This window comes from Populus trichocarpa, chromosome 13 (genome assembly GCF_000002775.5).
Source record: "Populus trichocarpa isolate Nisqually-1 chromosome 13, P.trichocarpa_v4.1, whole genome shotgun sequence".
Lineage (NCBI taxonomy): Eukaryota > Viridiplantae > Streptophyta > Magnoliopsida > Malpighiales > Salicaceae > Populus > Populus trichocarpa.
Window position 1 is genome coordinate 1985780 of NC_037297.2, and position 24643 is coordinate 2010422.

The 24643-nt window shown below is 34.0% G+C and overlaps 3 protein-coding genes across 4 annotated transcripts; 1 reads left to right on the forward strand and 2 right to left on the reverse strand.

Moving 5' to 3' along the window:
- On the reverse strand, window positions 1-23360 carry LOC7473322 (uncharacterized). 2 transcript variants are annotated; one of them, XM_052446559.1, is made up of 4 exons: window positions 23136-23360; window positions 22927-23044; window positions 22609-22819; window positions 1-277 (listed from the first exon to the last, which is right to left on the reverse strand). In XM_052446559.1, the coding sequence occupies exons 1-4, from the start codon at window positions 23285-23287 to the stop codon at window positions 249-251; spliced, it is 510 nt and encodes a 169-aa protein (XP_052302519.1). In that variant the 5' UTR covers window positions 23288-23360; the 3' UTR covers window positions 1-248. The 2 variants fall into 2 exon arrangements, with proteins under 2 accessions (XP_052302519.1, XP_024438890.1); XM_024583122.2 differs by lacking the exon at window positions 1-277 and adding an exon at window positions 20234-20510.
- LOC7473897 (uncharacterized protein At1g24485) lies at window positions 6465-9578 on the reverse strand. The gene is made up of 9 exons (XM_002319551.3): window positions 9428-9578; window positions 8783-9299; window positions 8229-8704; window positions 7998-8133; window positions 7806-7874; window positions 7642-7713; window positions 7363-7434; window positions 7016-7239; window positions 6465-6885 (listed from the first exon to the last, which is right to left on the reverse strand). The coding sequence occupies exons 1-9, from the start codon at window positions 9486-9488 to the stop codon at window positions 6752-6754; spliced, it is 1761 nt and encodes a 586-aa protein (XP_002319587.2). The 5' UTR covers window positions 9489-9578; the 3' UTR covers window positions 6465-6751.
- On the forward strand, window positions 15872-18560 carry LOC7473898 (cationic amino acid transporter 1). Its single transcript, XM_002319007.4, has 2 exons — window positions 15872-16641; window positions 17095-18560. The coding sequence occupies exons 1-2, from the start codon at window positions 16227-16229 to the stop codon at window positions 18492-18494; spliced, it is 1815 nt and encodes a 604-aa protein (XP_002319043.4). The 5' UTR covers window positions 15872-16226; the 3' UTR covers window positions 18495-18560.
- Window positions 23361-24643: the final 1283 nt, after the last annotated feature.

Sequence of the window (24643 nt, forward strand, 5' to 3'; positions counted from 1 at the left end):
TTAATGCAAAACCAGCTGTGTTTAATGGAACAATTATATCAACATAACCTTCTACACGTAAAAGAATACATGTAACAGGAATTCATCTGAAAATATTCCACTGCTGACTATGGACATATTTTGTAGGATGCTTAGAAATTCTCAGACAAGTACATTTTCAAGGAGGAAAAACGAGGAACCAAATATCTAATTTGGTGGAAAGCACACACTTCAAAGCCAGATTTGGATGCACATTTGTTGTCTGCCGATCAAACCTTTATACGGATCACAAATGAACCTGTTCATGTGAATAGCCACGGAAATGGTGAGATACTGTTATTCAAAATCAAATGTTTATTTATGCAAACATGAGCAATGCTAGAGGCAATCAATTCAATACTTGATTAAAGACACGTGCTATATTAACTTGCTACATCTGTCACAAATTGAAGCCAGACTATACTTCTGTTCTGGTTAAAAAGGCATCCAAGATGCTGGCATAGTGACAACGTGAGGATGAAGGAAGGAGAGAGGGTGAATTTAATGAATAAATTTTGACCAGTAGGTACCAGTCCAAGAAGGGAGTGACTTTAACAGCCACAGAGAGGGCAAAAAATTCAGGATGCCTTCGTGTGTTTGGTTTAGCCAGCTAAAGAGGTTTTAAGTTGCCTTTACTCTTTCAAAGAAATGTGGGTAAGTAGCAAGGCAAGCAGTTGCCGCAGCACCCACACAAACAATAATAAACAAACATACAGAATTTAGAAACGAATTTAGAATGTGTTGATCAATGCCTTTGAGCAGACCAATGAAACTTAAGTTGGTAATACACCATGATAAGATGACTTCAAATCCTATTAATCATCATTTTAGACATCAGCAAATTCAATTTCCCAAACTGAGATGAAATGCAAAAAAAAAATTCAGGGGAAGCAGAAAGATCTATGCAATATATGGCTGCCTAAAAAGTACAATGAGAAAATATTCAAAGGCTGCTTCCAAGAGCCAAATCCAGAACAAAAGGAGAAAATATTCCGGCGCGTGTGGCTCACCCCGGTGTCCGATTGAGGTGATTTTTGCGGCAGTGAGTTCGTATGGATGATCTCTACACGGTGGAATGATCAAAACTTGTTTATGACAACTTTGAAAATTCGGATATCTCCCAAAAACACTTCTGTTTTCTGACGAACGGGGCTCTGATACCAATTGTTGGTGGGAGAAACCACTGGTGGTGGCTTTGAAACACTCGGAGGGGATAAAACACACTGTTTTATTACAAGAACAAGAAGCTTACAAACACACAGAAGCTTAATACAATACACGCCCTCTCTCTTTCTCTCTAGTGTTTCTCTCTACTCTCTCCACACAGAATAACATAAGCTTAGCTTGTTATTTATACACGAATTCAAAACAAGATAATTCAACCTTCAAGTGTGAAGGCGGCTGTGGACGGTGGTGTGAAGGCGGCATGCAGCTGGTGGCTGGCGGCTGGTCGGTGGCAGCTGGTGGTTGCCTTCCTTGACCATCTAGATTGAGTTTAATATTCAACATAAATTGCGTTTGGAGCTCAACTAAACCTCCCACTGAAAGACATGAAAAGTTATCTGTCAGCATATTCAGAAATAAATCCAATATTAATTGTATCCAAATAAACCAGCTATGTTAATGGGTCAAAAAGATTAATGCAAACCATCTTTGCTGTTGGTTCCAACTACTAGAGGATCGCTAACAGAAAAGACTTCCATGGCATTGATAAGTGGAGGGAGTGTAGAATCAAGGGTGGAAACCAACGAAAACGAGGTTTTTGAAGCAGCTGTATAGTTAATTAACATTTCTGTCACTTTTCCATAAGGTGGGATAATGGGCTCTGATTTAGGATTGTTATCGATGTAAATCCTAAACGATCTCTTCTGGGTGGTATCGAGATCGATGACTTCTGAGAAATACAAGTTCATGTAGATTGCAGCTTTTTTATCTGCAAAATCCGGGATTTAAGTTAAACTTTGAGACAAGCTTGAGGTTGTAATAGCATTCTGCAATACTGCTTCCGGAGGCTCTTCTGGTACATCAACTTCATAGGACATTGCTTCGCTTGCCACTGAAATTACCCCAGTACCACCGCTTTCTGGAACCCAAATGCGATCATAAACATCATCCGGATACCTGATAAATATCCACAAATTGTAAGAACTACGTGATAAAATGTGACTCTGAAAGGAAAGAACACAAGAACAACGATGGCCAAAGTATCAATCATTATGTACCTTACAGTTGCACGTGCACCATAAGCAAACCTGGACCTTACAAACAGTGCATATTTCGGATCAACATAGCTATACATTTTAGGATCCAAGCTCCTAACCTCAAGTGCGGATATAAATGGAAACTGGTTAGGTTGTGTTTGGGCAAGGCAGGTGCTAGTCGCGTCACTTTCGACAACGTAGACTACCTCATAATTAATATACAAGTTGATCGAGTGAGGTAATGACTTTTGTCCAGTGGTTGCCATCAATAAGCAGATCAAAAGATGGAGGGGATAGTTCTCTGTCGTAATTTCCGTAGTAGAAGCTGGCACGAACAAGAAGTGGACCCTTGTCGACTCTGATAAAGTAACAATTCTTTTTCCGAGAGGTGAACACCCTAAGAGTGCTCATTACATGTGATACTGTGTTGCTAGATTGCACCACTTCAGAGAAGCTGTTTTGGAAGATATCATCATCTCCCCTCCAAGTTATCGAATTTTCGTCAGTGTAAGACTCGGATGCTCCACAATCAATGCTAACTAGAGTTTTTGAAGTTTGAAATAGTTAGAAATTAGATGAAGTGGGTAAATACTGAAAGAGGAAAAAAAAAAGAAACAAAAAATCTCACCATCTGCATTTGCTGAAAAAACGAAGAGAGCTAGGAAGAGTAAGACATGGCAGCTAGTCATGATTAACACCGAGAGGGATAGGATAATACAAAAGGAAAGAGGCTTAGCCCTTTGTTGCTATATGTGGAACATGGTTATGAAACCAATCAGGGTTGGTTGGTTAACTCGGCATCTTGACAGGGTTTTAAATATATAAAAAAATACATAAAGATGTAATTAGTCTAGGATAGTCGGATTAACCTAAAACCCACGTGATCCGGTATAACCCGAATGAAACCTGAAATTTTTTTTTTTTACATCTTTTCACACACATATAAATACATGGATTATGTTTTAGCTTTTCAATATAAAATAACTACATTATACATCAAGCCTCATTTTTTTTATGAGATAAGTATATTACATTTTATATCCTATATTTTTTTAAAATTCATATTTCTATAAATTGTTTTTTTAACTTTTTTGATATGGAATAACTATATTATACTTTATACAAAATACACATTCATATATATTATTTCTAATATTTTTTATATAAGATATTAAAATCTCAAATATATATATATTTTATTTATTTATTAGTGTTAATTTAGATCGATTCGTGTGATCTAAGAGACCTGACCGTTAATTTTTGAACCAAGTTTAATAATTATAATATGAAAACTGGATTCTGACTTTATATACAAAGTGGTAAGGTGATTAATTTTCTTTTAATTTCTGAATGGATATGATTATCATTATAAAATGGGCATAATGTATACCAACTTGGGATTGAATACGTGCTTAAAGACGTGGATTTTATTTAATGATCAGTTTGGTTTAGCAATATTATTTACATTGACTTCACAGCCCACTTGCATATATGCTAAGGTCCTCCAACTCTAAGGTATGGTTTTACATTTCATTCTGATCGTGCTCTTGAAATTGTTTTAGTTTTAAATTATTATTTTTTAATATTTTAAAACTATTTTAATGTGTCAATATCAAAAATAAATTTTTAAAATTTTTAAAAATATAATTTTAATATATTTATAAATAAAAATGCTTTAAAAAACAAATTCTATCATGCCCCCAAACATACTATTATAAATGAAAGTTTTATTTATTTATTTATAAAGAAGAAGTTCCAATATCTATATGATTTCATGTCTATTTATTTACGAGGTTACACTTGTGTGAAACCTCGGTTTTGATGTTTTTCATCATTTATAAGCGGTTGAACAACATTTTAACAAATTTTAAATTTATTTATTTATTTTAAATTATTTTTTAAATGTTTTTGAATTATTTTGATGTACTAATATTAAAAATAAATCTTAAAAAATAAAATAAAAATATTAATTTAATATATTTTCAAATAATGTTTTTTTTTTAAAACATCTATTATAATTCTGAACAATGTGCGGTGATTGATCACTCTGAATTGATAAATGAATAGGTTTAATGGAATTTTTCGTCCTGAATTATTATACCATGGGCTATGGACCGGCCGGCCGGTAGTTCTGAAAAAAAGAAAAGGAAAGGAAAGCAACAGGCTCATTGTATTAATTATAAAAATCAATCCTCCCTTCTAATTAATTTGAGTTGTAGAATTAGCTGGACACGTGTCAGACATTATCATTTCATGTTCGACATTCAAACTATGCATTATATATCTTCTTAATATATTGCACCCAAATTCCTTATCTTAAACTATCACTCAATTATTTTTTTAAATTATTGATTTCATATATATATATATATATATATATATATATATATATATATATATATATATATATATATATATATTAAAGGTAATTAGCATGTCATGAAAATATAACAAATATATAAATAAACCATATCAGAGCTTCCAATAATAGACATAACTATCAATTAACCACTCATAAAGTATATCATGTCCAAGGCATAAAAGTTACTCATAGCTATGATCAACCGTATGAGTGTTCATGTCTTTTATTTGAACTTGATTCCTGTCAACGAATTATTAATTATAAGCTTGTTGAAGAAGTTATTTCATGGTCAAGCCATAGTACAATAACTTCTTATTCAAACAAGCAGCACACATGGTATTTCTCATCCTAAGCATTGAAACCCTCAAGATCACTATATATGTGCAAAACATGTTTTGAGAACAAAGCAATCATAGCAAATAATGCATTAATTAATGGAAATATGCTTCACAACTGGGGAACTGTTCGTTAAAGATAATAATATCCTCTCTCTTTATAAAGCTCTAATTAGCAATTAAACGTGTTTTAAAACGTCTTTATTATGTGTGTGCAAATACAAACGTTTTAATCTCAAAGATGGGAAAATGGAATAGCTTTACCTGGGATTGGTCCTATCATGGAGGAGGAGACTATGAGATTGAGAGAAAAAAATAGGGAACTTTTGCAACTGCTATCTGGGATTTCTTTAATTCAAAATGTTGTAGACATGAAGATTTGGAGACTACATCCAAAAGGCTTTTTTGGTGAAAAGTTGCTCAGCTTTTCTTAAGAAAATTCTTTTTCTAGAAAAAAAACCATTTTTGTTTGGTACATGTTCCTCTCCCGCTCCACCCAAAGTTGAGTTTAATCTTAGACTTGCTTATTACAAGGGAATGATTTGATTTGTTTCCAAGGCTCCGGATTGGGATGTGATTTTTGATCTCACCTTTTATTATTTGGTCTTCTAGTTGAAGTCTTCAGTTAGAAATTTCAGCTATACAGGCTCAGATTTTTTTAGAAATTCTGAATGTATTATAAACTGGACTAATTAAATAGGTCCCTCGTCGCTTTGGTCTTCTCTTTTTTTTTATATTCCCCTTGTATTTATCTTTTTTTCAGTTCCACCTACTTAATGGGGCTGTTTAATATATAATTCACTCGTTTACTATTAAAAAAAAAAGGAATGATTTGAGTTGCCCTTTCAATAAAAAATAGATTAAGACTTCAAAGCATATGTTCTTTTATTATGGAATGGTATGGTACGTAGTTATGATCACGGGTGGTAGCTTGGTTAGAGCATAAATGGATCTTTTCGAAGTTTTTGAATGACTTTTACTTATAGTGGCATGGAATGATATTAGGATTTATGCAAATAAAGGTGTGGTTTTTGTTTTTTTTTTTGGAATAGTTTAGTCCATTTTGAATGAACACAATAATTTGGTTTTTAATAAGATATATAGAAATCAACTAAATGATATGTATTACTTCTAAGGATTGGATTTTAGTATCTGATTCATACCAACACAATTAAATTACTCGGATGAGAGAAAGTAGTGTCGTGATGATCGATTACATGGTGATTTCAATGACATCCTTATGCTTTCTCCTATGAATTTTACACATATTCATAAGAAAAATTAACTATGTAATGGATGATTTGGCAAGGCAGTTTATTAAGAATCTGATTTGGTCGCATGATTACAGTTCTCTTTCATGATTTTACATTTTGTTTGTTTTGTCTGCTACACTGACTTAACAAAGAATTTAGTTTGGTTTGTTTTGTTCTTGTTTAGTTCGTAAATTTTCTGGGACATTTGTTACTTTTGTTTTTCTATTTAGCCATGCTATTGTTGGCTAAATCAGTTGATTAATAAAGTTCTATCTTGCATAAAAAAACAAACATATTTATTTTCTAATCATGCATTATAAATGCGAAATTATTGTTCCAAAACATGATAAATGTTTATGGGGACACTCGTTAGCATTATCCCACATATAATACCACTAGGTTCCAAACATATGATCTTTGACTCTGGGAAGCTTACACACAATATCGTTGTAAATTAATAGGGTCACAGATTCGAGGAGGGTTGACTCTGTGAAGCTTACACACAATATCGTTGTAAATTAATATGGTCAAAGATTTGAGGAGGGTAAGTTAATTGTTTTTCTCAGCCCCCAGGTTGCATTTTCATTTCTGTGGATCGGATTGATTGTCATTCTCTGTCGTTGTTTGGTCTTGGATGTTAACATTGATCTCATTAATCACCGCTTCAAATCTCATGTTGTTGGCACCACTACGCCTTTTGGCACCGCCAGTTTGTCCTTATCGACCCAAAAGAAGAAGAAGAAGAAGAAGAAGAAACCAGTGTTAAACAATCTGGTATACACCAACAGTTAAATTCAAACACTGTTCAAGTTATATCATATTATGAATTGTATTCTGCTTGCTAACCTGTGGTGATTGCGATTATGGCTGCTGTTTTTCTCTTGTGGTGCACAATAAATCCCACAATAGCCCAGAAAATTACGAAGATTGGAATTGTGGTTCCAAGTATCACTGGAAGCTTGTTACTCTTTTTTCTGCGACCTGAAGGAATTGATGAACTGGTAGTACCATCAGTACTAGTTGGCTGACAGGACTGGCCGGAGACACACAAGTTTGGATTGCCTGATACCCTGTAATATTTTTCCACCAGATTATATGATTTAATCATCAAAGTAGAAACTATTTCTTAAAAATTGACGAGAAATAAGAGATTAATTTTAATAAAACTAAACTGTATTTTCATAGGCGCTTACACTAATTTCAGCTTCTTATTCGTTGATATTGATGGAGGAATTGTTCCACTGAAGTAATTATCTGCCAAGTTCCTAGATTGAAGAAACAAGAAAGGAAAAATGTTGTGTTATTTTGTCGAAAATGTAAATCCTGTTTCAAATTTGCTTGGCGGGGGCACGCTGAATCCCGGGACAGAGTATTCTTTTTGCATCCCAATACCAGTCTTTAGGAAAGCATGCCAGAATCCTTACAAGAGCATTTTGTAACAATCAACAAGAGATTATTTGGGAGAATCTTACAGTTCTTTGAGGTTAGGTAAGGAGCCAAGGAAATCTGGAATAAGTCCGTTTATGCTGCTATTCTGCAAATTGCTGGGTTGAATAGGAAACAAAAATGCTAGCAATGTGTTAGAACAATTAAGAAAATACCTGAAATTGGTTCAACTCATTTACAGTTTACTTACATTGTCACAAGGGCATCCATGGAGCTAAAATCCGGAAGTTCCCCTGAAAGATCAAAGTTGCTAAGGTCCCTGAAAACCCCAAAAACATTATGAACACAAATAAATTATTAAACCAGCAAGTAAAATTATACTCCTAAATAAATAAGAAGAAATTGAGCATTTTCCTGATGAGAGTAGGGAAAGATGATTTACAATGCCGTTATGCGAGGTATGGTATCATTGCTACAACTAATCCATTCCCATGTGTATGGAGAAGGAAGACATGGATCACCAGACCATTCATGTAATGCATCACTGAATACTTTTTGGAGTTCACTTAAGCCTTCCACTGACAAATTTAACATGAAAGTTATCTGTCAGTATATAATGCAGAAATTCCAATATCAATTTTATGCTAATTAACAAATCAGCTATAATGCATACCATCTTTGCTATTGGTTCCATCTGTTAGGCGGTCGCTAATATAAAAGACTTCCATGGCATTGACAAGTGGAGGAAGTGTAGAATCAGGGTTGGCAGCCAACGAAAACGAGGTGTTTGAAGAAGCTGTGAAGTTAATAAACGTTTCTGTCACTTCTCCATAAGGTGGGATAATGGGATCTGATACGGGCTTTTTATCGATGTAAGCCTTAAAGGACCTGTTTTGGGTGGTATCGAGCTGGGTCACTTCAGAGAAATACAAGTTCATGTATATTGAAACTTCTTGATCTGGAAAACCAGGATTTATACTGATAGAATCTGACGTGCTTGAGATTGTAATAGCATTCTGCAAGACTGCTTGTGGAGGATTATCCGGTGCATTAACAACATCAATGGTTATTGCATCGCTTGCGACCGAAGTTATCCCGCTATCAACTGTTGCTGGAACCCAAATGCGATCATAAGCATCATCCGGGAGCCTGAAAATTATCTACAAATTGTAAGAAGAAAAAAAACAATGAAAATAATAACAAGGATCGCCAGTGTATGATCACTACCTTACTGTTTCCTTAGCACCATAAGCAACCCTTGACCTTAAAAACAGTGCATAGTTCGGATCAAGATAGTTATACATTTTTGAATCCAAGTTCCTAACCTCAAGTGCTGATATAAATGGAAACTGGTTAGGCTGTGTTTGGGCAAGACAGATGCTGGTTGTATCGCCTTTGGAAACATAGACTACTTCATAATTTACAAGCTGATCAAGTGAGGTCTTGACCGTGACCCAGTCGTTTCCATCAATATGCATATCGAAAGATGGAGGAGATGATTTTTTGTCATAGTTTCCATAGAAGAAGCTGGCACGAACAAGAAGTGGATTGCCCTTGTTCTCAGAGAAAGAGTAACAATTCTTTTTCCGAGTTGTGAACACCGTAAGAGTGCTCATTACAGGTGACATTGTCTTGCTAGACTGCACCACTTCAGCCTGGCTGTCCTGGAACATGTCGCCATCTCCCATCCATTCTATCGAATTTCCGTCCGTGTAAGTATCGGATGCTCCACAATCAAAGAAAACTGGAAAAACATACAGATTAAAATGGTTAGATTTTTTATTTCTGGAGGATTAGAAGTGGGTTTATATTGAAATATATACATATATATATATATATATATATATAGAAAGAAAGAAAATAAAATCCAACCATCTGCATTTGCTGAAAAAGCAAAGAAGGCTAAGAGGAGGAACACAAGGCAGCTAGCCATGATCAACACTGAGAGAGATAGGACACAAGGAATGAATTGTTACTCTATCATGGATACTATATATATTGTTTTGTTCTTGAATAAACCCGTCTAGTTTGGTCCAGTCTTTATCCCGTACGTGTCGGTTGTTTATGCTTCCTCCACAATTTATGGCAGAGAAGACGTAATTAATAGAGGCATTGTACAGGATAAATATTTTATATGGTTGATGAGGGTGTTTATAAAAAGTAGGTGCTAGTATAGTTTACTATTATGTCTTCTAGGATGTATAATGTATAGTCGTGGTATTCCATTTTTTTCCTTTTTTAATGCGTTTATAAAAGTTGGCATGCTAGTATCGGAAATTATTTTATGATGCTAAAGCTGTAAGTTGGAGATACTTACGGTGTATAAATATAAAAATGAGGGAGAAACACGAGGGAGAATTTAAAAAAAAAACTATATTATAAGAAAGAGAATTCTTATATATAACTTTTTAAAGCAACTGAATATGTCTCTTCTCTTTATGCCTATATATCTTTTCTCTACATTATAATTACTCAATAGTTTCGTAGAATTTTTAAATTGGCCTTAATACCTAACTTGGGATGGAATTAGGGGATTTCTACGATGACAACGTCAATTAATACCAACATCTTTTGGATTATCAGATTTGGATATAATGAATTTTTATTTTATTATCTTTAAATTCAATGATTAAATGCATGGACTTACCTGAAGTTAAGACAGGAGAGGCAATAAGTTTATAGTATAGTTTGAAGTTAAGGATGTCCTTTGAATTTATCTTAAAGTCTAGACATTGACTTTGAATGTTAAAGAGAAGTCGTTCTTCTTTTGATTATATATTGGGCTTCATGGTCGCCATTGACTTCACTGCTTACATTCAAAATTCCTCGGAATCTTACAGCAAACGGGGGGGGGGGGTTTGCTGGCCATGTGCTCTGAGAGGATGTCAATGAGCTGTGATCAATATGTTTTGGGGGAGACGATGCTCTTCATTATTGATTTCCTTGTATCTTAATTTTTTATGTTAGTTTTTCCAGGGTAATTAAATTGTTTTTTTAAATATCTTTTACTTCTATTTAAATTCTCGAATCTCGAAAACATATTTAAGAGGATAATGTAGAGAATCCAAAAGAATTTCATAAGGTACTAGCTTATGATTTTCGAAACTAAAAGTTTAATTATTAAATTATTAAAAAAATATAATGAATAAATTATAATTTATGGAAAAGGACAGGATGGAATGGCTGTTTTCTTTGTCTGCCAAGGTGAGGGAAAACCGTGTACAGTAAATAGACATGGACAAAGGCCTCATCTGGCCAAGGATCAAAGTCACCGGTGGGTCGACCCATTAGTTGGTGGGTCACCTCATGAATTGTGTTATTTTGGTTTAGATATGTATTGTGTGTGTGGTTATATATTACATCAAATTGGTTGTTGGGTTCAAAACCCTTGCGCTAAGGAAACTCGAGTGAGAGAGTCACATAAACTTAGGAATGGATACGAGTATAGATTTGATGATTTTTCAAATCCAATATCTTTGCATCTAGCTGCGTGCCAAAAGCTCGATTGCAGATGGATTTAGTGACCCTCTTAACCTATTGATCTTAAGTTTTGCTGCATGCCAAGCACTAAGAGCTAAACGTCTAAAAATTATTATAAGAACATGTTGGATCATAAGGTTTAGCTTGTTTATTTTTATAATTTTTAATATAAAATATTAATGTCGGAGATATTCATCTTACTATACCTTCAAGTGTATAAAAAATCTTTCAAGAGCTTACCATGTTTTCATCTCATTAATATTGTGCAATGGATATATAATTCTCATTAATGTTGTGTAAAAGATATTTATCCTTCATTAATGTTATCAAGAGAAGATGACTTTCCAACACCTCTACTCCAACAAAACTACAAAGTTTAGATGTTATAAATACCTCATAAATCATTTAGATAAATAGTTCACTTTTTTTATTGTCCTAACCCTATTACTTTCCAATCTCATAGCACTTATTATACCAAAATAATAACTCACACTCTTGTTATTGGAATTTAATGTTCATTCTCTTATTTATTTCAATTTGTTTCTTAAAAATTAATGATTTTATCATCTGAATGTCTCTAAACCCCATCAAAATTAATTGTTTTACAAGTGTTAGGTCTTTCATTACCAATCATTCATTTCTGAAACTTTGGAGAATGGATTATTCACGTGAATATATGATTATTCATTATCAAAACACTTAAAAATCTTATTCTTGGGTATATTAAATTTTGAAACATCATCATCATATAGTTATCAAGTTTCTATCAAGTTTCGAAGATATATGGTTAGGGTTTTGTAGAGATTTAAGAGAAAAATATTAGAAAAAGTGAATGCAGGAAGCGGTTTTGTTTTTTCCGCTTGATTTGATAGACTAGATAACTGAATTTCTTTAGGTTTATTTACTTTAAACTTACGCCCACGCACATATTTGAAGGGAGTTTTATGAGAGAGTCTCGTACCACAATTATTAAATTCGGCATGACACTTTGATTGGATTAATTACAAAAACAAAATCTGAAATTGATTTAGTTTGAACTCATTAACCAAATAGGTTAATTCACAATCTGATAGAATAAGTTAAAACCTGATTTTATTTTAAAAAAAAATCTTTAAAACTACATTGTTTTAACTTTAAAAAAAAATAAAATAAATTGACTAAAATCAACCCAAATTAATTTGCTCAACCCATAAATATAACCTGGAGTGAGATTGTAGACTAAATTGAGTTTAAAAATTTTGCTCATGACTTCAACATTATTATTTTTTTCCACCTCGACAAGCTTTAATGAAACAAATGGATATGTGTTAGTTATGGAAAGAAAAATATAAGATTGGATCCATAAAATTATTTATATAAAATTCCATTTACGGATGTGATACAACAAGATGTCTTAAAAAGGGTTTTTTTATTATTATTAAGATCCTAAAAGAGATTTTTTTAAAAAAAAAATGCATCGTGGTTTTTATTTTTATTCTATGCGGATCCCCACTCTAAATCAGAAGAAAAACATCAATTCATATGCAATTGGGATGAAGTTATAGGGTTTGATTGAATCAAGTTGAAAAGAATAGTCTTAATTTGACCAAAGCATTCTTTATAAGGACTAAATCAAAGAATTCGCACATGCAGACATGAAAACAGGGATCTTGCCCATCAAATATCTGTTCTTGGACGATCTAAATGTTCCTAGAATGAAGATAAAACAGTCTTGTAATGGGCTACTTCTTTGCTGTACAACATTCTTGGTAAACCCAAGTGACCAAACATTGAAAGCATGCCATTGTGAGGATTACTTCTTTGAGCACTTGATGGATTATTGTAGCTCTGATACAGGCTATATATATTTTATTTGTAATCCGACGACAAGGCAGTTCAAGAGGATTTCTCATCCTGTACTTAAGTTTGATAATAATAAGCCAAATCTTTGTATTGTATTTGATCCCTTAAAATCACCATGCTACTTGGTTATTTGTTAATCTTACCATGTTGATGTATTCGTCAGAGACTGTGTCATGGAGTTTATAGCAATATTATTATGGAGAGCCATCTGGGGTTTTGTTGCCTTTCAATGTTCTTTGTAATGCTGTCATTCATTGGTTCAGTTTAAAAGAGAGACTGTATTTTGATGTTGATAGTGAGTGCGCGAATGTAATGCCCCAATGCCAAAGCCTCCGAAGGAGGGACATCGGCGGCGGATTCTGTACTTGGAGAGTCTCCAGGCTATTTGCATGTTGAAATAACCCAAATCCGTTCTGTTCCATAATTTGATGTTCGGGAGATGGAATCGAATTGTTCTAGATGGTTTGTGACCATGTGAATAGTTATTACTCTGTAAGAATGGTACTGTTTAGGTAGTTTGGCGCAGAGTAGAGGTACGGTGTGGTGCGTCTCCATTTTCTATATCGAGAATCATTAGGGCTCAAAAGGAAGAAGACTCAAAAGTTGTGTGCTGCATTTTTTCTGATGGGATGTCTAACAAGCTTTGTGATTTGCAGCATGAACCTAAATTTCTTACAGGTGGTTTTAATGGTAAATTGGATTATGAATGCCTTGTTGCCTTTGAATGCTTCGAAACCTTCACTTGTATCTGAGAAAAACATTTGCTTCGGATGGAATATTTCAACCATCAACTAGCTTTTCTTCTTTGGAATGTCTTCATTGTTGAAGTTTCTGTTTCTGCATGCAGAAGCCAAAGCTCCATTGTTTAGATCAATTAGCCTCCGACCTTGAATTTATAACTACTGATCACACCAGTCAAGAACGCAGGTTCGTCCTGTATGCATCCTCGGAGCATAGTGAACGCCAACAACATTAAAATCTACAATGCACCAGCGATGAGTTGTGTGAAAATGTTATTTCAGCAAACACAAATAGATATCCCTATATATTTTGCTTCAAACAATCTACCCAGGAAAGAACATGTTAGTATATATGTCTAGTAGTCGATCAGTCAATTGATGTAATATTGATTTTGTTTATGTAAATATATTTAATTTATTAATAAAAATTTATTTATCTTTAATATTCATTAAATATTTTATTAATGAATCTAATATTTGATTTATGAATTTAGAGTAAAGAATCAATAAATTTGGTGTTGAAAACAAATATAATTTAACAGATTAGACACACTCCATACTATAATATTTAAATCAGAATATTTTTTATGAAAGGATAATAATTACACTGAGAAATTGATCACTAAATGGTTAAGTCAAACTACTTATGACTTTCCTAATATTTGGGAGATCATGACAAGTTGCTTGATATTATACTTAATCTTCAAATATAAATTTTTCAATTGTTGAATTGATAATAAATTAATTTATTTAATTTATTTAATCCTATTTAATTTTACTTAAAATTGTGATTTATATTTGGGTCAACTTATTAGAAAACCTAATGAGTCACATATATAAAAATTATTGGTCATAAATTAAAATGAAATGATTAATCAAGTGTAACTAATTAATTGTAAGTAAGTTTTAAAAATTAAAGACTATAATGTGATTTATATAGGGAATTCTAATTCTAAACCTAGAAAAATTAAGTAGGGACTTGATTGAAAAAATTCTAAATTTTTTCTGAAATAATATATGTGCTATTATTCAAAAGGCAAATTGATGTTTTACTATTTATAGCGTTTTCAGGTTTTCTTATAAATAAAATCTTTTAATTTAAGTGGAGTAAATAATATAGAAACTACGTAAGTTACAGAACACTTGAAAAACATAAAAGAAAAAGAGTCAGCACTTAAAAACATAGCAACCCCTCTCTTCTATAAGAGTTTAGGAGATTTCTAATTGGTGGTTCATGTGGATTACTATTAGAGATCAAATATTTGGATGAATTGTAATTTCGACAACTCAGCCTTAAAGTAATTATTCAAAGTCAAAATGAGTATCTAATTTTTAAGTAATCTTCTTATAAATCCTAAACAACCCTATAAAAACTCACAAAATCTTCAAATATATAATTTTCGCTAGTCCATGTTAATTAGGCCAAAGAAGCAGTAAAATATGATGTCCTTCAAAACGAGTAACTTCCATGACTGCAAAAGTAATTCCCAGGTATAAAATGCATTGCTTCATGAAAATAAATAAATTTAAATACATTTACTGAATGATGGTGTCGAATTACTCTTATTCAATGCATGAGATAATAATGGAAAAACCGTGCAAGCAGCAAGGGCACAAGACGACTTGCCAAATGAAAACCTATACTTCATCTAAACCTGGGTAAATAAAAATTAAGTATTTTGATGTATTTAGTTTTTGAAGATTTTGACTTCGCAAGTGGATCATCAGCGAATACAGCACTAAATGGGATTGGATATAGCAAATTTTGAAGTGTTCGAAAATCTAAACCTGCAAGGTTAACAACTGGAAGCTTAGCTTAGTTTCAATCTTCTTCTTTGTTCTGCTTAACTTGAATGTTCTCGATGCCGGAGAATATTTATGGTCCAACTCTCATTTCTTTCAGGGTTTTTTTTTTCTAAAATATTTATATAAACATTCTACTGAACCTTTATAAATCAATGAGCTGGATTCCTTTTGATTAGTACAAATACTTGTACAAAAATACAAGAAATCACTTTCCTGATGATGCAAGTAGCATATTGTTTTGTGGTGTTTAAATATTACCCCATCGTTATTGCTAGGGCAAGGATTTGTTGCATAGTTGTTGTTTGTGTCTTGGAAGCGGCAGTCCTGCCTTTCTTTTCTTTTTCTCTTTTTAATTAACGTGAATATCCAGATTGAATTGCATACATTTTAATTAATTCTACAAGTTTTAAAATTAATAATCATATAAATATAAAACTTAAACTCGTGATTATTACAAACCCAAATCCTCAATAGTTGCTACCCTCGGAATTGCAGTCCTACCTTTCTTAATTATACATTTTAGTGTCATTTGCTGAACACGGGAGAATATTTGGAGGTCCTTTTTATTATATATAAAAGCAGAAATTCTCATGCTCTCTTTCTTTCAAGATTCTGTTGCGATCTTTTGTATCTTTTTCCTCTCAAAGAAAGTTATGTTTCTCATTCAATCATTCATTCAGAGTACTTTTAGGCAAACTTAGAGCATAGAGTTGTGTGTTTGGTTGTTGAGAAAATCCCATCAGTAAAACTCTTAATTGCTTCATGTTTTTCTCTTTTTAATTACCTAAATTTAAAGTTTTAGAATGGGAGGAGTACAAGCAGACAGAGGTGAAGGAATCAAGAAGCGAGGATGCTCTTGCACAAAAGATGATTTTCTCCCCGAGGAGTCTTTCCGAAGCTGGACAAATTATGTCCACGCAATCAGGCAAACTCCTGTGCGGTTTAGCGACAGGCTCCTGACTAGATCCCTGGACTCCACTGAGCTCAACGAGATCAAGTCCCGGAGTGAGCATGATATGAAGAAGAACCTTACTTGGTGGGACCTTATGTGGTTTGGTGTCGGCGCAGTGGTTGGCGCCGGCATCTTCGTGCTCACGGGACTGGAAGCACGTGAAAACACCGGCCCTGCTGTAGTATTGTCTTACGTTGTTTCGGGTGTTTCAGCCATGCTTTCTGTTTTCTGTTACACAGAATTTGCTGTGGAAATTCCTGTTGCAGGTATGCATGCTCTAACTTATTGTTCAGCTTGATTTTTTCAAACCAAAAGCTCTTTAAATAGAACCATATAAATTGGCCTGATATATGGATGGATAAACTGTCGAAACCAATTTAGAATTTACATATAGCTAAGGTTTATTTGAGCTGAATTGAGTGAATTTTCAATGGGTTTTGTAAGTTAGTGGAAGTTTTATCTGAAAATTAACTGTTGTCAAGATATTAATATCCAAAAGCTCTTGTTCTATAACTCTTTCAGCGTGTCCTCAAATTCCTTTCTAAAAATATCCGCACTTTTCTTTATCAAAGATAGAATTCATTGAAAGCATCTTCATGTGTTGAGATGTCTGTGATCAGATCAGAACAAAATCATTCTTCATGTGTTGAGATGTCTGATCAGATCGAAACAAAATCTTAAAATGGCACATGCTAATATAATTATTATATTCATTTCAGGTGGTTCATTTGCTTACCTGAGGGTAGAGTTAGGTGATTTCATGGCCTTCATTGCCGCTGGGAACATCCTTCTGGAGTATGTTATTGGTGGTGCTGCTGTGGCCCGGTCATGGACATCCTACTTTGCCACCCTCTGCAACCACCAACCTGATGATTTCCGCATTATAGCCCACAGCCTTCCTGATGACTATGGCCACCTTGATCCTATTGCTGTTGTTGTTTCTTCTCTCATTTGCGTTCTTGCAGTGCTTAGCACCAAAGGCTCATCGCGCTTTAATTACATTACTTCAATTATGCACGTTGCAGTGATTGTCTTCATCATTATTGCTGGCCTTACTAAAGCAGATAGAGGAAACTATAAACCATTTATGCCATATGATGTCCGTGGTATTTTTGTTGGTTCGGCTGTGCTTTTCTTTGCTTATGTTGGATTTGATGCTGTTTCCACAATGGCTGAAGAAACTGAAAATCCTGCTCGAGACATCCCTATTGGACTTCTGGGCTCAATGACAATAGTTACAGTGGCATATTGTTTGCTAGCAGCAACACTGTGCCTAATGGTGCCATACAAGCAGCTCGATGGAGAGGCTGCATTTTCTTCTGCATTTGACTATGTTGGTTTACACTGGGCAAAGTACATTGTCGCTTTATGTGCATTGGCAGGCATGACCACGGCTTTGCTCGTTTCAGCTGTCGGTCAGGCTCGGTATCTCACACACATTGCACGAACTCACATGATGCCCCCGTGGTTAGCTCATGTCAACGCAAAGACGGGGACACCAGTAAATGCCACTGTTATTATGCTCGGCGCAACAGCCATCGTTGCCTTTTTCACAAAGCTTAACATTTTGTCCAACCTTCTTTCCATCTCCACATTATTTATCTTCACACTTGTGGCCGTGGCACTTCTCGGGCGTCGCTACTATGTCAGCGGCGTCACTACACCAGTCAATCATATAAAGTTCATTCTGTGCATTGCGACTATTCTTGGCTCTTCAACTGCTACCAGTATCATTTGGGGACTGGGTGGAGATGGTTGGGTTGGGTATGTGATTACCGTACCAATTTGGTTCTTGGGTACTCTAGCACTCAAGGTTCTTGTTCCACAAGCAAGGGATCCTAAATTATGGGGAGTCCCATTGGTGCCATGGTTGCCATCTGCTTCCATTTTTATTAACATTTTTCTTTTGGGATCAATAGATAAGGCATCATTTGAGAGATTTGGTGTGTGGACTGGTATTTTATTGATTTACTATTTCCTATTTGGATTGCACGCCTCCTATGACACTGCGAAGGAATCTGGGGAGAATAAGGCTGCTGATGGCTGGAAGAAGATGGAAGAAGGTGTTGTGTCATCACAAGTTGAACCAGAGAGTCTAAATGCTAACAGTGCCAATTGAAAGTCACTGTGTGTTCTGCGTTGTGCCCCAAAAATAAATCCCATTGTTCTGCTTGTCTTCTCTTCATATGCTCTGTGACAAACTTTGTATGGATATGCTTCTCTTGATTTTGTTTGAGGAAATACACAAAAATAGTGAAACACAGAAGGCCAATTTTACTTGGGGGTGGTGGATGGGATATGCCATTCCCACTGCTAAAGCCTTTCTGCACCTGCAAGCCTCGTTGCTTCTTTTTCACCTGCGGCATCAACACATGATGCAACTAAAACACTAGCCTCTTCTGCTTTGTCAAGAAGCAAGTAACAACAAATTAATCATTTCGATTCATAATATAAGCCGAAAGAATTCTTTTTTTTAATTAAAATATTCGGACCAACTTACACGTATCTTAACTAAATCCTCAACTCTTATACCAATGCTCACATAAGTTTCCCACACAAAAATAAGATAAGTAACTGGTTTTTTACACCAAAAGGCATGCCCCAACAAATATAGCTGGTGAAATTTGAACCCTGATCCTAAAAGAGAGCATACCTCTTAAACCCAAGATTGAGACTCCAAAAGACCTTATCATCGATAGCACCAACTGGGAGGGAAAAAACATAGAGTAGCAGCTAGCCTGCTCATGCTGCATAAGAACAGATTGAATAAGAACACCACAGGACAAGGACTCCAACCATAAAGATGAGCAAAAGCTCCACAGGGTGGAGTACTTCAAAACTCCAAGAAGCCGAAAAGAATACTGCTGGCTCGGAAAATGGCCCCTCCTCCTTTATCGTAAAAGATTGTTTGTCATGTAGTAAATGTCTCTGTTGTTATTTACATTTTATCATATATCTCTCTTAAGTAGAAGATAAATTTAAATCGTATGTATCCAACATCGTCATCTCATGCATCAGCAACTTGAATTTTTTAAAGATGGTCTCTGATGCAAAATTTTCAATTGAAAGTAAGCAATAAAATAAATAATAATCACACACAAGTATTATATATATATGTGTGTGTGTGTGTGTGTGTGTGTGGGTGGGTGGGGGGGGGGGGTGTAAATTACTTTGTTAAGGTATCAAAATATTATATCTAAAATATCCTTGATTGCTATTTAGGAAAAGATTAATTAAATTAATGTTTAAAAAAAAAACAAAACTCAAAACAAAATTGACTGAAATTAAATAGTGACATTAATATTGTCCATGTACTAAAAATTTATCATGTCCCAATTTTTTTATATATTTTTCCTCTATTTTTTATATTTTTTACTTTAACTATCTTTTTAAATAGTACTTAAAGGGCATTTTGAGTATGAGAATATTTCTGTAATGTTTTCTTAAATGCGAAGGGAGTTTTTGTCAAATATTTAATTTTTTTAGTTATATCTGTAATTTAACCATATTTCAAGATGATTATTGTATATTTAAATATCTATAAATGTCTTTCAACAAAAAAGTATTAGCGATATTTGTAAGCTCTTGCACATAAATCTTATAAAAAATCATCAGTTATTTGTATGTCTGGATTATCACATTGCAATTTGTAAAGACAAATTCTCAATGATTAACAAAAATATCACTGTCCCAGAATCCATCCGTTCCTTGGAGCACCTCACCTCATAAACAAGACCAGTTTCTAGTGTACGTATTGCTAAAGTTAAGAACCCAGATTGAGAAACATCTAAGAGAATACCAACTTAACAATTGTCTTGGTGAGTAAAAAGGTATTAAGTGGAGCAATCAAGCCATTAGTTAATGCAAAACCAGCTGTGTTTAATGGAACAATTATATCAACATAACCTTCTACACGTAAAAGAATACATGTAACAGGAATTCATCTGAAAATATTCCACTGCTGACTATGGACATATTTTGTAGGATGCTTAGAAATTCTCAGACAAGTACATTTTCAAGGAGGAAAAACGAGGAACCAAATATCTAATTTGGTGGAAAGCACACACTTCAAAGCCAGATTTGGATGCACATTTGTTGTCTGCCGATCAAACCTTTATACGGATCACAAATGAACCTGTTCATGTGAATAGCCACGGAAATGGTGAGATACTGTTATTCAAAATCAAATGTTTATTTATGCAAACATGAGCAATGCTAGAGGCAATCAATTCAATACTTGATTAAAGACACGTGCTATATTAACTTGCTACATCTGTCACAAATTGAAGCCAGACTATACTTCTGTTCTGGTTAAAAAGGCATCCAAGATGCTGGCATAGTGACAACGTGAGGATGAAGGAAGGAGAGAGGGTGAATTTAATGAATAAATTTTGACCAGTAGGTACCAGTCCAAGAAGGGAGTGACTTTAACAGCCACAGAGAGGGCAAAAAATTCAGGATGCCTTCGTGTGTTTGGTTTAGCCAGCTAAAGAGGTTTTAAGTTGCCTTTACTCTTTCAAAGAAATGTGGGTAAGTAGCAAGGCAAGCAGTTGCCGCAGCACCCACACAAACAATAATAAACAAACATACAGAATTTAGAAACGAATTTAGAATGTGTTGATCAATGCCTTTGAGCAGACCAATGAAACTTAAGTTGGTAATACACCATGATAAGATGACTTCAAATCCTATTAATCATCATTTTAGACATCAGCAAATTCAATTTCCCAAACTGAGATGAAATGCAAAAAAAAAATTCAGGGGAAGCAGAAAGATCTATGCAATATATGGCTGCCTAAAAAGTACAATGAGAAAATATTCAAAGGCTGCTTCCAAGAGCCAAATCCAGAACAAAAGGCTCCAGCAGGACATGTACCCATCTATTGTTGTATGGTATTTCGACAGAGAGAAATAACTAACACACACAAGAGTCAGCAATGGGGCTTTAGAAAACTGGATGAATATTTTCATATGAAGTTGGTTAAGAGAACCAAATTCACTTTCTCGTGACCACAAGGAGATAGCAATTAAAACACTGGATTTTTGTCAAAATATGAACCTGGAGACAAAATAGAGATGGCAGATGGACCAGAGGATTAAGAGCTACCAGCTTCATGATTAACAAATAAAGCACTTTCAGATGGACACGTAGTAACAGAGCAGTGCAATAAGAGACTGCGTCTACATGCAAGGTCATGAGAAAATCAACACTAGGTGGCCATATAGCCCAAATATTATTAAGAATTTTGTTTGAACTTTCAAAAACAGAAAGTGGAGGAACTTGAAAGTAAATAAAGCTACAGTAATCATAAGCCTATTAGATGAAATAAAATTAAAAAAACAAACCTTGAGCTAAATGCTAAGAAGACTACATGGAGAGAGGGAGAGGTGACCAAAAACTTGCCAGGCTAAAGAAAGGCTAAACAGTTTAAATACAATGCTTGTTTAGCAGACTGAACAATGACCTGAGGTAAATACACAATAAAGGTCAAGAATTTCATCAATCTCATGACTGATCAAAGAAAAGAAATAGTGATGAATCATGACTAATCAAAGAAATAAATAGGAACAAATATGTTCGCAATGTTAAGTGCATAGATGGCATGGCAAAAACAGAAGCTTAAGGATGGACGACTATGTGTAAGGCATGGTGTAGCTAACCTTCTTTGATAAGAATACGAGGAGTTAGAAAAATTCAGTTGATCACATTAAGTGCATAGATGGGACGACTATGTGTAAGGCATGGTTTAGCTAACCTTCTTCGATAAGAATAAGAGTTAGAAAAATTCAGTCGATCACATTAAGAAGGATAAATCAATAACCAACTCTGCTATAAAGGTGTTCATGTAACACAATTTAAAAAACCAAAGAACCACTGGGATGCAACAAGGAGTACAAATTCCACATCTTGATAATTCAGCAACAGCAAGATTTCTTAAAACAAACTCACTTCATAAATAAAACACCTAATAGCTAAAAATTCCTTTAAGGTAATAAGGTACTCGCAATTCATAACCTTTCTAAAGTAAAAAACAACAACTTAAGGTTCCATTTTCTTGATAACCTTTAGATTTACCCCTCAACCAAAACCCTAAACCATCAGTCTACACACCTAACATCAATACTTTTATCATCTCTTAATGAGCGCACCAAATTTTAATATTCCATCCCAAATTAACAAAATGCAAATTTAATAGAACAGCAACAAGGACTCAAGATCCAGTTATACTCACAAGCCGGAAGACTGGATATATCAGCAGAAACAGCACAAGGAATCCCCAAATTCGAAAGGGCACCCCTTATAATCCCACAAGGAAAATACAAATACATGCTCATTGCTTGTGCAGCCTTGCTTTCAGGATCTTGTGTTCCATTCTCAACCGATGGATCTCCCGACATTCGCGAGAGCCATCGAAACTTATTATCTTGCAACACAAATGTACCCTTACAAAAAGGAAAAAAGAAACCCAATTTCTCATTTAACACAAAAAACCCATATTAAGATTCAAAAACCCACAAATAAAAAAATAAAATTTAACACAAAAACTTACTTTGTGATTTGTTTTCAAGTTGTCGATCTGTTTCTTGAACAACTCAGACCAGAAGTCCTTGCATATGAACTTAATTGCCTCTAAATGATCAGTAAAACGAGGCCGTTCCATTGTGTACCTAACCAAACCAAAATTCAAACAGAAAAGAGTTTAAGAACATAAAATCAAACGAAAAATGAGTTTGATCGGGTGTATGAGGGCGGGTGTACCGTTCAGAGAGCTGATGCCCAACTTGATAACCAATAGCTTCGATCCGACGGGCAGCGAGTTCAGGAGTGTTAGAGTAAAATCGATTGCAGTAAGATGATACCATTTCTGTTAGTAAACTATCGATGCAACTCTCTGATACTTCTCGTCCCATTTCTTTCGCCTCTCTTTTTCGCTCGCTGAGACGACCAAACTGCTTTGCAGTTTGTTTTGTTTCTGGGTTTTAGAGATGGGATATATGGGCTTGGGTACAAGGAATAAATTTGGGCTACTTTACTGTTTACCAGTCAAGTCCAAGGTTGTTTTTCCTGGCTCTTAACTCCCATGTTGTCAATATGTTGTCATGCCAGGTCATCCTTGGAATATGTTTTAGGTTTTTTCCTTTCTTGATTTTTTTTTTTTCAAATCTTGAGATTAATATTAGAGAGGTTTTATTAAAAAAAAAATTGAATACATCATTTTGATACATGAATGTATCATTATCCGAGGATAAATTTAGTCGAAATTGACTCACAATTTAGTCTGAAAATATTCAGAATATGTATAATACACTCTTGAGATTTTATTTTATTTTGATTTGGATAATATGTGAATTTTTTTTTCACTATTATTTTATTTTTAAATTTAAAAACAAAACATGGAGAAGAAGATGTAATTACTTAAAAAAATGTGTCGTCCAATTACTTATATATACTACAAAAAAATTACCAAAATATTAACATAAAAAATGAGTTACAACAAAAATAGGTAGGTTTACTTATTCGATGTGGCGAATCTTCAAAAAAAAAATGAACTAGGACATGTAAACTGAGAAACTGATTGTTGGGGTGGTCAGATTTGTGATGATGAAAGATAGATTTGTGACAAAATAAAAGCGAAAAAGTGTTGTTTTCTAGATAGAAAAAAAAAAAAAGAAAGAAGAAGAACAAATTAGGGAGAGGGGAGGGGGATTGAGCTGCTGGTTATAATTTTAATATTACCTATAAATTCCTCAATAAAAAATAGCGATAATAAATTATTATCGATGATTTTGTTGAGAATAATAATACATTAGATTTGCCAATGTAATTAATAAGAGAATATTTATTTAATTTTATTTTACCATTTGAATTCTCCTAATAATTTCTTCTATATTCATCGACAGAACTCTTCTTATTGATTATTATTCATGTAAATAACAACATGATTTTTTATCAGTAAATATCATTTTAATTTACCAACGATATTTTTTCTTGCTGTTGGTATTTGACAATTTTTAATAGTGTTAAAGGTGGGTTGGGAAAGTTGAGAGAGCATTTTAGGTAAAATCCTGTACTTGGTGTTCACTTATTTTTGTTAGTTTATTATTATTATCACTATCAAGTGTCTCGGACTCTCGCTTTTAATTTACATATTTACGTTATTGATTTCTTTTTTGTCTATTTAAAAATTTCCTGTTAATTCCTTGTATTAGGTGACGTGTCTGTTTATGTTATAACCCGTCACAAAAGTAGGTGCTAAGAAAAAGAGC